This window comes from Garra rufa, unplaced genomic scaffold (genome assembly GCF_049309525.1).
Source record: "Garra rufa unplaced genomic scaffold, GarRuf1.0 hap1_unplaced_005, whole genome shotgun sequence".
NCBI lineage: Eukaryota > Metazoa > Chordata > Actinopteri > Cypriniformes > Cyprinidae > Garra > Garra rufa.
This window is the reverse complement of record NW_027394280.1, coordinates 1,321,012-1,334,739: the sequence shown is the minus strand read 5'-3', so window position 1 is coordinate 1,334,739 and position 13,728 is coordinate 1,321,012. Positions and strand designations below refer to the sequence as shown.

The 13,728-nt window shown below is 47.3% G+C and overlaps 1 protein-coding gene, 14 non-coding genes and 1 pseudogene across 15 annotated transcripts; 15 read left to right on the top strand and 1 right to left on the bottom strand.

Moving 5' to 3' along the window:
- The window catches only part of LOC141312756 (uncharacterized), a 145,932-nt pseudogene that overhangs the window by 82,478 nt on the left and 49,726 nt on the right, over nt 1-13,728 (bottom strand).
- Nucleotides 4,171-6,272, top strand: LOC141312770 (uncharacterized). The gene is made up of 2 exons (XM_073832636.1): nt 4,171-4,177; nt 4,310-6,272. The coding sequence occupies exons 1-2, from the start codon at nt 4,171-4,173 to the stop codon at nt 5,023-5,025; spliced, it is 723 nt and encodes a 240-aa protein (XP_073688737.1). The 3' UTR covers nt 5,026-6,272.
- Nucleotides 7,846-7,919, top strand: trnat-ugu (transfer RNA threonine (anticodon UGU)). The gene has a single exon. It is a non-coding gene; the product is annotated as a tRNA-Thr (tRNA).
- trnar-ucu (transfer RNA arginine (anticodon UCU)) lies at nt 8,100-8,189 on the top strand. Its single transcript is given in 2 exon segments — nt 8,100-8,136; nt 8,154-8,189. It is a non-coding gene; the product is annotated as a tRNA-Arg (tRNA).
- On the top strand, nt 8,451-8,524 carry trnat-agu (transfer RNA threonine (anticodon AGU)). Its single transcript has one exon. It is a non-coding gene; the product is annotated as a tRNA-Thr (tRNA).
- Nucleotides 8,945-9,018, top strand: trnat-ugu (transfer RNA threonine (anticodon UGU)). The gene has a single exon. It is a non-coding gene; the product is annotated as a tRNA-Thr (tRNA).
- trnat-agu (transfer RNA threonine (anticodon AGU)) lies at nt 9,398-9,471 on the top strand. The gene has a single exon. It is a non-coding gene; the product is annotated as a tRNA-Thr (tRNA).
- Nucleotides 10,008-10,081, top strand: trnat-cgu (transfer RNA threonine (anticodon CGU)). Its single transcript has one exon. It is a non-coding gene; the product is annotated as a tRNA-Thr (tRNA).
- On the top strand, nt 10,503-10,576 carry trnat-ugu (transfer RNA threonine (anticodon UGU)). The gene has a single exon. It is a non-coding gene; the product is annotated as a tRNA-Thr (tRNA).
- Nucleotides 10,757-10,846, top strand: trnar-ucu (transfer RNA arginine (anticodon UCU)). Its single transcript is given in 2 exon segments — nt 10,757-10,793; nt 10,811-10,846. It is a non-coding gene; the product is annotated as a tRNA-Arg (tRNA).
- Nucleotides 11,108-11,181, top strand: trnat-agu (transfer RNA threonine (anticodon AGU)). The gene has a single exon. It is a non-coding gene; the product is annotated as a tRNA-Thr (tRNA).
- trnat-ugu (transfer RNA threonine (anticodon UGU)) lies at nt 11,602-11,675 on the top strand. Its single transcript has one exon. It is a non-coding gene; the product is annotated as a tRNA-Thr (tRNA).
- trnat-agu (transfer RNA threonine (anticodon AGU)) lies at nt 12,055-12,128 on the top strand. The gene has a single exon. It is a non-coding gene; the product is annotated as a tRNA-Thr (tRNA).
- Nucleotides 12,665-12,738, top strand: trnat-cgu (transfer RNA threonine (anticodon CGU)). The gene has a single exon. It is a non-coding gene; the product is annotated as a tRNA-Thr (tRNA).
- Nucleotides 13,160-13,233, top strand: trnat-ugu (transfer RNA threonine (anticodon UGU)). Its single transcript has one exon. It is a non-coding gene; the product is annotated as a tRNA-Thr (tRNA).
- trnar-ucu (transfer RNA arginine (anticodon UCU)) lies at nt 13,414-13,503 on the top strand. The gene is given in 2 exon segments: nt 13,414-13,450; nt 13,468-13,503. It is a non-coding gene; the product is annotated as a tRNA-Arg (tRNA).

Genomic DNA, 13,728 nt, shown 5'->3' with positions numbered 1-13,728 from the left:
GCTGTTTTCCGGCGGTCTGTAGAGTCCGCTGAATCGAGCGATCGCTGTACGGAAGAAGGCTGTAGCATTTGGGTGGTGACTCACAGTGTGATGTGGATATCTGAGGGGAAAGATTTTCTGGCGTTGATGCCATCTTCCCTTGGTGCCTGTCGCGTTGTCTCACGTAGGCTCAGATGCTGGTCGTAGCAGTCGTGTTCTTAGCTGCTGTATTCAGTTTTGACAGTTTTGACTGCTGGTACAAATGGCTGGGGTCCTGTTAGCTGGAGGTGGAGCTAAGCAGATCTGTCTCGTGGTCACACTGGGCAATGTTCTTGCTTAAGAGTCAATGTTTTGCAGACAGGCGTGTGTTGTAGCCTACTGCAGTGTTCAGGAAGACAGCGTTTTGTGGTGACAGCTGTCAGATTCCCGGCCAGCTTGCTGGCGTGTGAGGTGTGAACAGTGGGCTGTTAGGCCCGGGAGAGATTTTGTGTTGAGCTCTCCTGTTTGTTCATATTGTTATCTGCAAGAATTTGAGTTCTTTAAGGTGTGCTGGGTTCATTGTAAAGAGAGCTTCCGCTGTTTAGGAGTGTTCTCCTGTACTGCTCTCTGCGCTCAGTCTGTGGGGGTGTTGCAGGCGTGTCTTGAAGCTTTTCTCCTCTCTCCTCGTGTAGGTCCTTGTCCTCTTCATCCGCTATCTCTGAACATCCAGATGGTCTAGGCGGTTCTGCGCGCTGTCCTGGTTCCGTCGTGGGTGAAGCTTTCTCCGCTGCGGCTTTAGTCAGACGATCTTGTTGAGGGCGTGGTCACTGATGGTCCGGGCTGTAGATGAGTTGATTGGTTCTCTGCAGCCGTAGCTCTTGACTGGATCGTGATCCATTCGCCTGTGTGCGTGGTCGTCCGGCTGTTCTCCGCTCAGGGGCTGTAGTCACTAGACCCAGGGCAGGATGGCATCTTTGCCTTGTCTGGACTGGATGGCGAGACTGGATGGTGACATGTTGACACAAATAGAGAGGGAGAGACAAAGCACAACGAGCCAATGCAAGTCCGTACAGAACTAATGAGCTAAAATGTTGCTATGTGTTGCGCCTTAACTGATGTCATCAGATGGTGACGCAAACTAAACGCTTATTATCCTAGCTTTAAAGAAAGGGTCAGATAGTTTGTGTGGGTAAACACAGGAAACTATGAGTAAACTTAATGATGAGCGATTAACTTTAGAGCTATTCAGTTCATCTGTGTAGTTACCAAAAGATTTCACTGATGTTCAGACAGGTTCAGTCTCTAATAGGGAGAAAAATAAAAACAAGATCCATCAGAAAGAGAGGTATAAAGGGTTAAAGCAAAAGAGAGAAAGTGAGCTGACTGCCAGCCCTGAGGTCAGTGACGGGGCCCACCAGGTGGGGGCGCTATGGAGTCGTCACACCTGGGAAATGGCAGAGCTGAGAGAGCAAAAGAGAGAAAGGCCCCCCTGGGATGGGCCGAATTACCCGGGGTAGTGAGAGTGCAACTTGATCGATTTGGTCAAAGTTTAAATTTAAATCAAGACTGTTTAATCAAAAATTTAAAATGAGCAAATACAATTATAATTGCTAGAGGGAGAGTTGAATCTAAGGCGGTGAAATAATTAAAATTAAATCACACACACACAAAAAAACATACATTATGTTAATTATCATTATGGTTTAAATAACAATAATTAATAATGTAACATCAAAAGGAAAAGAGAAGGGAGAGACTGACTGGGACTATCTATAAGCGTTGTTGCTCAAAGAAAAAAAAAGAAAAAATAAAATAAAATAAAAAAAATAATATGAAATCAGGCATAGGTATTGGAAGAGGTTTTAGACAGACTTCTATCTTTTAATAGAAGGAAATACCTTTTATGCGGGATTTCAGATTCCACCTTGTGTGGATTTAAACGCGCATCTAAGCGCAGTTACCATGGCGATGCGTGATCGCGGGTGTATCTTTCTTGTGTCCGTTTTACTGAACACAGGTACATGTGTTTTGCAAACTTTAACTTAATAGGATGCTTACACTATTAAAAGGTTGCTTAGTTACGATGCGTGCACCTTGATCTTGAGTCAGCCTGCTGACACAAGACTTGTGTGTGCTTTGCACAAAACAAATAAATAACACTCGATCAAGATTTGTACAGTAATAACGCGAAGTTGTTTACTATATTAAATCTATTCGACGAGCAAACGGGGTCAACCTAATCAGTTAGCTAAGCTGAGGTTTTAACCCAAAGGAGCAAGATAGCTGATTAGCATTGGAGTGCACATCAATGGCTAATCTATCTACACTCAAAATATAAAGATATGGCCTTTGTAAGGTGAAAGAGGAACATCGCTCAATCAGCTTCTTCACGCAAAAATAGAGGTTTTCTTCGCTCAATTTAGGGTGGCTTTAAGACGCGCTATAAAAGATTGCTTCGTTTTATAGGGTCAATATATAAACTGCAGTTAAGTTACATCTTCAACAGCTGTTTAGTTTCTCTGTGCGAGAGGCTCAAACATCTGTGAAGGTGTTAAAGGTGGGCTTGGCCACACCGTTCTAACACACACACACACAAACAAAAGAGACGCGAGTCGCGAGCCGAGTTTGAATAAACAAGCATGCAGACACACAAACTATTCCTGAGCCGCTCACATCACATAGTTTAAAACTGCCCCGCATTCTAACGCCAATTAATGTAGAGAATTTTGGTTAGCTCAAAGAATTTAAGATGATCAATATATGTGTGTATATGCCTGAGACTGTTTCTCTCATCACATATACACTGCAAACTCCACCAGGTCTTATAACCAATGAATAGGATGAAATGAGTTATTTAAAACATACATTTCAGTCAGGGAAAGTAGTTTAACTCACAGGAAATCGTGTATAATAATCGTCATTAAATATACACAATTTCCAGTTTCTGATCAGTAACAGTAATAACGGTATCGACTGGTTTCTTTGTCCAGCAAATTGTTCAGTGATATCCATTACTCTGACGTTGGCTCGTCGTCACGGCAACGCATTTTTACTAACCAGAACGGAGTTAAACAATTGAACAGAATAGGGCTTAAGGTAGCAATATGAGATCGAAACAGTTTAAGTGACTTTGTAATGTAAGCATTCAGCACAGAGAATCATTATGTGAATATATGGTTGTTTATTAAACTATTCTACTTACAAACGATCGCACATAGACAAACGTACATAAAACACAAATAGACAGAGAACGCGTGAGAGAGAGAGAGTAAGAGAGAGAGAGAGAGAGAGTAAAAGAGAGAGAGAGACAGAAAGTGAGTTTGCAAAGGGACAGGAATGAAACGGTTCTGAACATCCTGAAATCGTTTCTTTTATAAAACGCCTTAAACGCAGCTATCTACGTTTGTAGAAAGGACGGATACTTGCAAGCTTGTTGTTGTTGTGCATTGTTCCGTTTGTGTTCAGTTCAGAAAGTCCTTTCCAGTTCCTTGAGAGTATCGCAGGCCTCATCATCTCCTCCGCTAGGTGAGACCCCCCCCCCCCCCCCCCCCCATGGATCTGGGGGGAGGTGCGGGTGACGTGTCTTTGTGTCCCGAAGGCAAGAGCGAGAAAGTGAGAGAGATGAGGGAAGGTTTATAAACCTGTAGGTCGTTCACGCCCACAGTTGGACCTTGACCAATCCGGTTGATCTGAGTTTTGGAGGGAAGATTGAAAGTCTTTGTCTCTCACAATGGGGTTTCGCATGTGGAAGATGATTGGTTGTTTGGCCACAAAACTTTCAAAAGTTCAATAATACATATAAAGCAATGAGTTATTAAGATGCCACAAACATTAACATTTAGGGAATAATAAATGCTGCTCATAGACACCAAACATGATCTATGTATCTTCTCGTTTGACTGAGTGATTCTAAATGTGAGAGTCTTAGCATGCACAATAATTCACCTATTGCGGATTAATGTTTGAGGCCGACATACATAACAGAAACAACAATATAAGAAAAGGTAACACATTGATACGTGTACATTTCTATATAACTGTATGTGGGACTGCATGTCTGAATAAGGAAAGTCTATCTTTCCCTGCATTTCTGGTAGGAGTCTTATCTTGATGGTGGGGGGATGAGCTGGATAGTGAACAAAGGACTGGCTCATAGCACATAGGTGTTAATCGTGGGGGAGAAGTCATTTAAGGAATATAACTAGTTATTACATGTCTGGTTGGCTCCATGCACTACAACACCATGATATGAGATCTAGCATACATGCATTACAAATCTACATGATTGGTGTTACCTGCTTTGTGTCATTAAACTGGGGTAAACTTTTATTTCTTTGTTTTCCCACCTTAGGTCCAACAGCACTGAAAGAGGAGAGGGGAGAACTGAATGAAACTGAAGAGAAAGTTCAGTTTGAGAATCTTAATGTTTTCATAACTGGAAAAAAACCATTTTGTTCCTTACAGTCAGAAAATACATCTACCCAAAAAAGAGCTCAAAAGGCAAGAACTAGGAGTTTTTTCACTTGCTTTCAGCGTGGAAAGAGTTTCAATGAACAAGGAGAATTTAAAGTCCACATGAAAATTCACACTGGAGAGAGGCGTTTCATCTGCCAACAGTGTGGAAAGAGTTTCACTCGAAAAGGACACCTTAAAGACCACATGAAAATTCACACTGGAGAGAAGCCTTTCATCTGCCAACAGTGTGGAAAGAGTTTCAGTCAAAATACAAACCTTAAAGTCCATATGAAAATTCACACAGGAGAAAAGTCTTTCATCTGCCAACAGTGTGGAAAGAGTTTCATTCAAAAAGCATCCCTTAAAGTCCACATGGAAATTCACACAGGAGAGAGGCGTTTCATCTGCCAACAGTGTGGAAAGAGTTTCTCTTGTAAAGGATACCTTAATATTCACATGAGAATTCACACTGGAGAGAAGCCTTACACATGCAAACAGTGTGGAAAGAGTTTCAGTCAACAAGGACACCTTTACAACCACATGAAGATCCACAATAGAGAGAAGGCTGACAGATCCCCTCAGTGTGGAAAGAGTTTCAACCAAAATGTATAAAAATTCTGATTGGTTGAGCTACATCTGAAGCTGTTGTAAATTACTCTACAAACTGTCATTATATGTTGCCTATGTGTTGCTCGGAAGAAAAAAAACAATGTAGGGTCAGGACCAATCAGACACACACACTGCCAGACCAGATAATCTTTACAACTCAAAAGTATGTAGAGAGAATTTAAATAATTCCAACTAATACTCAAAAAAAAAAAAAAAAAAAGGGACACATACTGCCATAGGAACTGACTTCTATTAATTCTTTGAAAAAAACTTTCTGTAAATGAACACGCATATCCTTAGATCATTGTGTATGTTATTACTGTTTCTTTAGTATTGTGTAATGTTTTTATTAATGTGTTATGATAAATGATAAATACATGCATAGTATAACTACACATATAACACATTTGGTCTCCTTGAATTTGTATTTTGATGATCTAAAACATAGTTTATGTTATCTTTTGATACCTATGCAACATATTAGTGTTTTAAGAAACCTTAGTAGTTTTTGCATTAACAACCAATCCCAATACCATTCTCACAAAGAGTTGTAAACTTTCCCTCCAAGAAGATAAAGGCTTCAAACAGTGACTTGCCTCAGTTCTCCAGGCTTTTCTCGGTTCTTTTAGTCCCATGTCTCATCACCTTTCCATCTTCTGGTTGATAAGTCCCAGAGCCGATGCTTCTGCGCCTGGCAGGCCTTGAACTCCTAGGTAGATGAGATAGAACTCTCCAGAACCCTAAGCCTGTGCCAGGCCCTGCAGCCTTGTCTTTTCATTCCCCAAAGATCACAGGATTTCAGCTGGGTCTCACTCTCTCTCTCAGCTCATCATTCTTCTTCACTTTTCACGTTGGAAGAAACTCCCAATCACCTCAGAGTCAGGACAACTTTGGAATTCATCGCTCTTCAAACATGGAAAAACGTGATCCCAAGTCCAAAACCTTGAAACCATTAAGACTTTCATCCGAGACTGCATCAAAACGCTCGTCAACTACCAAGGAAATACAAGTATCATACATTTAACTAGAGGTTTAGTTAAATTTGTAAACCCCGTTGTAAAATGACACTGATGGTTTCATTTAGTTGGCTAACTGACTCTTTTCATAGTCATTTTTCTTGTTTCTCTAATGTCTCAATTTATCCAATCTGACTTGCCCTTCCTCTATGTATGAGTGATTGTATGTTTGTTTGTTTGTTTAGATTAGTCATGGGTTAGTCCTTAATTAATAAAACTCTTGTGCACAAATTACATGAGTCTCTGATTCTGCCTTGTAGATTAATGTCCCTTTCCGATTCTGATCAAGCTACATGCTCTAATACATTATCAGAATCAGAATGAGCTTTATTGCCAGGTATGTTTACACATACTATGAATTTGTTTTAGTGACAGCAGTTCAACAGTGCACCTGAGTGACAGTGAAAAGACAAGACATAGATTATAAAAAAAGAACAATATACAAGTACACAAGACAAAGTGAAAAATAGCAAAAACACAATATACAGAATATGCCATTACTATGTACAGGTATAGTAGGTGCAAATTTGGATGTAAGTAGGTATGGTGTTAAATACTGAATAGATTAATGAAGTGTACAATAGTGCTGCATGTTTCACGTTTACTGACAAATGTTCATGAGATGGATTGCCTGGGGAAAGAAACTGTTCCGGTGTCTTGTCATCTTGGTGGTCAGATCTCTGTAGCACCAACTAGATGGTAACAGTTCAAAGAGTGAGTGTGCTGGATGTGAGGGGTCCAGAGTGATTTTGCCAGCCCTTTTGCACACTCTGGATAAGTAGAGATCTTGAAGGGTAGGAAGGGTTATACCAATTATTCACTCAGCAGTCTGGACTATGCGATGTAGTCTTCTGAGATCAGAATTGGTAGCTGAACTTAACCAGACAGTAATTGAAGTGCAGAGGACGGATTCAACGATGGCAGAGTAGAACTATTTCAGCAGTTCCTGTGGCAGGTTGAGCTTCCTCAGCTGGCGGAGGAAGTACAGTCCCTGCTGGGCCTTTTTCACAATGGAGTCTATGTGAATGTCTCACTTCAGGTCCTGGGAGATGGTGTTGCATAGGAACCTGAATGACTCCACTGTGTTGACAGTGCTGTTCATGATGGTGAGTAGGGGAGAGCAGGGGGGTTTCTCATGAAGTCAACTATCATCTCCACAGGCTTGAGCGTGTTGAGCTCCAGGTTGTTATGACTGCACCAGACAGCCAGCTCTTTAAAGCTGTCCAGCGCCCAGTCAGCCAACCCCTGGCCTCTTCTCTGGAAGCCTGGATCGTCTGAGTCGCCTTCCCGTAGGGCGAACGTGCTTCCAGGCTAGTCTAGTAAACAGGAGATCCTGCGTTTCGAATCCCAGCGATGCCTTTGGTTGCGCACCACAATACAGCCGAGCTCGTGCTTTACCAAAAAACGGACAGCGAATGGCGACACAGAGGAGCTTGTGGACAGCGGGAGGTTTCTCTTGCAACACTACCCTCTCACCTGCTTTTGGAGGATAGCATCGCAGCGGTGCCTTTCCACCGGTGGCTGTCTCTGGCCTCGCTGTTGAATGGGGACCCCAGCGACGCTCTGTTTTTGAACCGTGCAAAGACCTGAGGACTTGTCTTTCTGCCCACCCAGCGATCCTGGGTTCGAATCCCAGTGGTGCCTTTGGTTGCGCGCCACAATACAGCCGAGCTCGTGCTTTACCAAAAAACGGACGGCGAATGGCGACACAGAGGAGCTTGTGGACCGCGGGAGGTTTCTCTTGCAACACTACCCTCTCACCTGCTTTTGAAGGATAGCATCGCAGGCTAACGGGTCCCACCGAGGAGGCGCCGTGGCTTAGCTGGTCAAAGCGCCTGTCTTGTAAACAGGAGATCCTGGGTTCGAATCCCAGCGGTGCCTTTCCACCGGTGGCTGTCTTTGGCCTCGCTGTTGAATGGGGACCCTGGCGACGCTCTGTTTTTGAACCGTGCAAAGACCTGAGGACCTGTCTTTCTGCCCACACAGCGTGCCACTCGTTTGAGCTGGACGGGCACAAATCTTTAAGAAAAGCCCTCAGTGGCCCAGCCTGGCATACCGACGGGCTCTGTGGCGCAATGGATAGCGCATTGGACTTCTAGACTGCCAGATGAGGCCATTCAAAGGCTGTGGGTTCGAGTCCCACCAGAGTCGTGCTTTTTGGCATTTTGTTAAGCCCGTACTGCGCAGTGTTGCTCTCGGACAGCAGAAACCATTTTGAGGCCTCCTGTTCTCAGCGTACATTGATTTAAAAAAAAAATGTCAATCATATTTAAAAGGTAGCAAAACATGCCCAAGATCCAATTCAGTGAGGTATGGCAATCACTGTCTTGCATCAAGTGAAGGCAGCAGGACGTTCGAAGTGTTGATTCATGAATCCTCTAAGCCACCCTCCCCTCGCCTAGCATGCGGGGTGGCGCCGTGGCTTAGTTGGTTAAAGCGCCTGTCTAGTAAACACGAGATCCTGGGTTTAAATCCCAGCGGTGCCTTGGGCGGGGTTCCAGCCCAGCAAGCGCAAGCTTTTCCGAAAGCGACCCGCAAGCAGGGGCAGCGAGTGGTTAATTTTGCTAACCGCCCCGACTCAGTTGTCGGCAAACGCCTTAAAGCTGTCCAGCGCCCAGTCAGCCAACCCCTGGCCTCTTCTCTGGAAGCCTGGATCGTCTGAGTCGCCTTCCCGTAGGGCGAACGTGCTTCCAGGCTAGCCTAGTAAACAGGAGATCCTGCGTTTCGAATCCCAGCGATGCCTTTGGTTGCGCACCACAATACAGCCGAGCTCGTGCTTTACCAAAAAACGGACGGCGAATGGCGACATAGAGGAGCTTGTGGACCGCGGGAGGTTTCTCTTGCAACACTACCCTCTCACCTGCTTTTGGAGGATAGCATCGCAGGCTAACGGGTCCTACCGAGGAGGCGCCGTGGCTTAGCTGGTCAAAGCGCCTGTCTTGTAAACAGGAGATCCTGGGTTCGAATCCCAGCGGTGCCTTTCCACCGGTGGCTGTCTCTGGCCTCGCTGTTGAATGGGGACCCCGGCGACGCTCTGTTTTTGAACCGTGCAAAGACCTGAGGACCTGTCTTTCTGCCCACACAGCGTGGCACTCGGTTGAGCTGGACGGGCACAAATCTTTAAGAAAAGCCCTCAGTGGCCCAGCCTGGCATAAACCATTTTGAGGCCTCCTGTTCTCAGCGTACATTGATTTAAAAAAAAAATGTCAATCATATTTAAAAGGTAGCAAAACATGCCCAAGATCCAATTCAGTGAGGTATGGCAATCACTGTCTTGCATCAAGTGAAGGCAGCAGGACGTTCGAAGTGTTGATTCATGAATCCTCTAAGCCGCCCTCCCCTCGCCTAGCATGCGGGGTGGAGCCGTGGCTTAGTTGGTTGAAGCGCCTGTCTAGTAAACAGGAGATCCTGGGTTCGAATCCCAGCGGTGCCTTTGGTTGCGCGCCACAATACAGCCGAGCTCGTGCTTTACCAAAAAACGGACGGCGAACGGGGACACAGAGGAGCTTGTGGACCGCGGGAGGTTTCTCTTGCAACACTACCCTCTCACCTGCTTTTGGAGGATAGCATCCCAGGCTATCGAGTCTCACCGAGGAGGCACCGTGGCTTAGTTGGTTAAAGCTCCTCTGTAGTACACAGGAGATCCTAGGTTCGAATCCCAACGGTGCCTGGGGTGGCGCTCCAGTCCAGTAAGCCTGCCTCCGCTGTGCACAGACCTGAGGACCTGTCTTTCTGTGCACGCAACAGGATGTTTGAAGTGTTGATTCATGCATCCTCTGAGTCACTGCCAGATGAGGTCCTTCAATGGTTTTGGGTTCAAGTCTCACCAGAGTCGTGGCTTTCTGGTAGCTCTCATACTGTGGAGTTTTGCCCTCAGGCAGTAGAAATTTGTAGACATTTTCTTTTAGCATCCGCCTCTGGATGTTTTAACCCTCTGAGTCACTGTCCCGATAACCCTGCTTGTGGTTTGGCGCCGTGGCTTAGTTGGTTAAAGCACCTGTCTCGTAAACAGGAGATCCTGGGTTCAAATCCCAGCGGTGCCTTGGGCGGGGTTCCAGCCCAGCAAGCGCAATTCTTTCCGAAAGCGACCCGCAAGCAGGGGCAGCGAGTGGTTAATTTTGCTAACCGACCCCGACTCAGTTGTCGGCAAACGCCTTAAAGCTGTCCAGCGCCCAGTCAGCCAACCCCTGGCCTCTTCTCTGGAAGCCTGGATCGTCTGAGTCGCCTTCCCGTAGGGCGAACGTGCTTCCAGGCTAGCCTAGTAAACAGGAGATCCTGCGTTTCGAATCCCAGCGATGCCTTTGGTTGCGCACCACAATACAGCCGAGCTCGTGCTTTACCAAAAAACGGACGGCGAATGGCGACACAGAGGAGCTTGTGGACCGCGGGAGGTTTCGCTTGCAACACTACCCTCTCACCTGCTTTTGGAGGATAGCATCGCAGGCTAACGGGTCCCACCGAGGAGGCGCCGTGGCTTAGCTGGTCAAAGCGCCTGTCTTGTAAACAGGAGATCCTGGGTTCGAATCCCAGCGGTGCCTTTCCACCGGTGGCTGTCTCTGGCCTCGCTGTTGAATGGGGACCCCGGCGACGCTCTGTTTTTGAACCGTGCAAAGACCTGAGGACCTGTCTTTCTGCCCACACAGCGTGGCACTCGTTTGAGCTGGACGGGCACAAATCTTTAAGAAAAGCCCTCAGTGGCCCAGCCTGGCATACCGACGGGCTCTGTGGCGCAATGGATAGCGCATTGGACTTCTAGACTGCCAGATGAGGCCATTCAAAGGTTGTGGGTTCGAGTCCCACCAGAGTCTTGCTTTTTGGCATTTTGTTAAGCCCGTACTGCGCAGTGTTGCTCTCGGACAGCAGAAACCATTTTGAGGCCTCCTGTTCTCAACGTACATTGATTTAAAAAAAAAATGTCAATCATATTTAAAAGGTAGCAAAACATGCCCAAGATCCAATTCAGTGAGGTATGGCAATCACTGTCTTGCATCAAGTGAAGGCAGCAGGACGTTCGAAGTGTTGATTCATGAATCCTCTAAGCCACCCTCCCCTCGCCTAGCATGCGGGGTGGCGCCGTGGCTTAGTTGGTTAAAGCGCCTGTCTAGTAAACACGAGATCCTGGGTTTAAATCCCAGCGGTGCCTTGGGCGGGGTTCCAGCCCAGCAAGCGCAAGCTTTTCCGAAAGCGACCCGCAAGCAGGGGCAGCGAGTGGTTAATTTTGCTAACTGCCCCGACTCAGTTGTCGGCAAACGCCTTAAAGCTGTCCAGCGCCCAGTCAGCCAACCCCTGGCCTCTTCTCTGGAAGCCTGGATCGTCTGAGTCGCCTTCCCGTAGGGCGAACGTGCTTCCAGGCTAGCCTAGTAAACAGGAGATCCTGCGTTTCGAATCCCAGCGATGCCTTTGGTTGCGCACCACAATACAGCCGAGCTCGTGCTTTACCAAAAAACGGACGGCGAATGGCGACATAGAGGAGCTTGTGGACCGCGGGAGGTTTCTCTTGCAACACTACCCTCTCACCTGCTTTTGGAGGATAGCATCGCAGGCTAACGGGTCCTACCGAGGAGGCGCCGTGGCTTAGCTGGGCAAAGCGCCTGTCTTGTAAACAGGAGATCCTGGGTTCGAATCCCAGCGGTGCCTTTCCACCGGTGGCTGTCTCTGGCCTCGCTGTTGAATGGGGACCCCGGCGACGCTCTGTTTTTGAACCGTGCAAAGACCTGAGGACCTGTCTTTCTGCCCACACAGCGTGGCACTCGGTTGAGCTGGACGGGCACAAATCTTTAAGAAAAGCCCTCAGTGGCCCAGCCTGGCATAAACCATTTTGAGGCCTCCTGTTCTCAGCGTACATTGATTTAAAAAAAAAATGTCAATCATATTTAAAAGGTAGCAAAACATGCCCAAGATCCAATTCAGTGAGGTATGGCAATCACTGTCTTGCATCAAGTGAAGGCAGCAGGACGTTCGAAGTGTTGATTCATGAATCCTCTAAGCCGCCCTCCCCTCGCCTAGCATGCGGGGTGGCGCCGTGGCTTAGTTGGTTAAAGCCCCTGTCTAGTAAACAGGAGATCCTGGGTTTGAATCCCAGCGGTGCCTTTGGTTGCGCGCCACAATACAGCCGAGCTCGTGCTTTACCAAAAAACGGACGGCGAACGGGGACACAGAGGAGCTTGTGGACCGCGGGAGGTTTCTCTTGCAACACTACCCTCTCACCTGCTTTTGGAGGATAGCATCCCAGGCTATCGAGTCTCACCGAGGAGGCGCCGTGGCTTAGTTGGTTAAAGCTCCTCTGTAGTACACAGGAGATCCTAGGTTCGAATCCCAACGGTGCCTGGGGTGGCGCTCCAGTCCAGTAAGCCTGCCTCCGCTGTGCACAGACCTGAGGACCTGTCTTTCTGTGCACGCAACAGGATGTTTGAAGTGTTGATTCATGCATCCTCTGAGTCACTGCCAGATGAGGTCATTCAATGGTTTTGGGTTCAAGTCTCACCAGAGTCGTGGCTTTCTGGTAGCTCTCATACTGTGGAGTTTTGCCCTCAGGCAGTAGAAATTTGTAGACATTTTCTTTTAGCATCCGCCTCTGGATGTTTTAACCCTCTGAGTCACTGTCCCGATAACCCTGCTTGTGGTTTGGCGCCGTGGCTTAGTTGGTTAAAGCTCCTGTCTCGTAAACAGGAGATCCTGGGTTCAAATCCCAGCGGTGCCTTGGGCGGGGTTCCAGCCCAGCAAGCGCAATTCTTTCCGAAAGCGACCCGCAAGCAGGGGCAGCGAGTGGTTAATTTTGCTAACCGACCCCGACTCAGTTGTCGGCAAACGCCTTAAAGCTGTCCAGCGCCCAGTCAGCCAACCCCTGGCCTCTTCTCTGGAAGCCTGGATCGTCTGAGTCGCCTTCCCGTAGGGCGAACGTGCTTCCAGGCTAGCCTAGTAAACAGGAGATCCTGCGTTTCGAATCCCAGCGATGCCTTTGGTTGCGCACCACAATACAGCCGAGCTCGTGCTTTACCAAAAAACGGACGGCGAATGGCGACACAGAGGAGCTTGTGGACCGCGGGAGGTTTCGCTTGCAACACTACCCTCTCACCTGCTTTTGGAGGATAGCATCGCAGGCTAACGGGTCCCACCGAGGAGGCGCCGTGGCTTAGCTGGTCAAAGCGCCTGTCTTGTAAACAGGAGATCCTGGGTTCGAATCCCAGCGGTGCCTTTCCACCGGTGGCTGTCTCTGGCCTCGCTGTTGAATGGGGACCCCGGCGACGCTCTGTTTTTGAACCGTGCAAAGACCTGAGGACCTGTCTTTCTGCCCACACAGCGTGGCACTCGGTTGAGCTGGACGGGCACAAATCTTTAAGAAAAGCCCTCAGTGGCCCAGCCTGGCATACCGACGGGCTCTGTGGCACAATGGATAGCGCATTGGACTTCTAGACTGCCAGATGAGGCCATTCAAAGGTTGTGGGTTCGAGTCCCACCAGAGTCTTGCTTTTTGGCATTTTGTTAAGCCCGTACTGCGCAGTGTTGCTCTCGGACAGCAGAAACCATTTTGAGGCCTCCTGTTCTCAACGTACATTGATTTAAAAAAAAAATGTCAATCATATTTAAAAGGTAGCAAAACATGCCCAAGATCCAATTCAGTGAGGTATGGCAATCACTGTCTTGCATCAAGTGAAGGCAGCAGGACGTTCGAAGTGTTGATTCATGAATC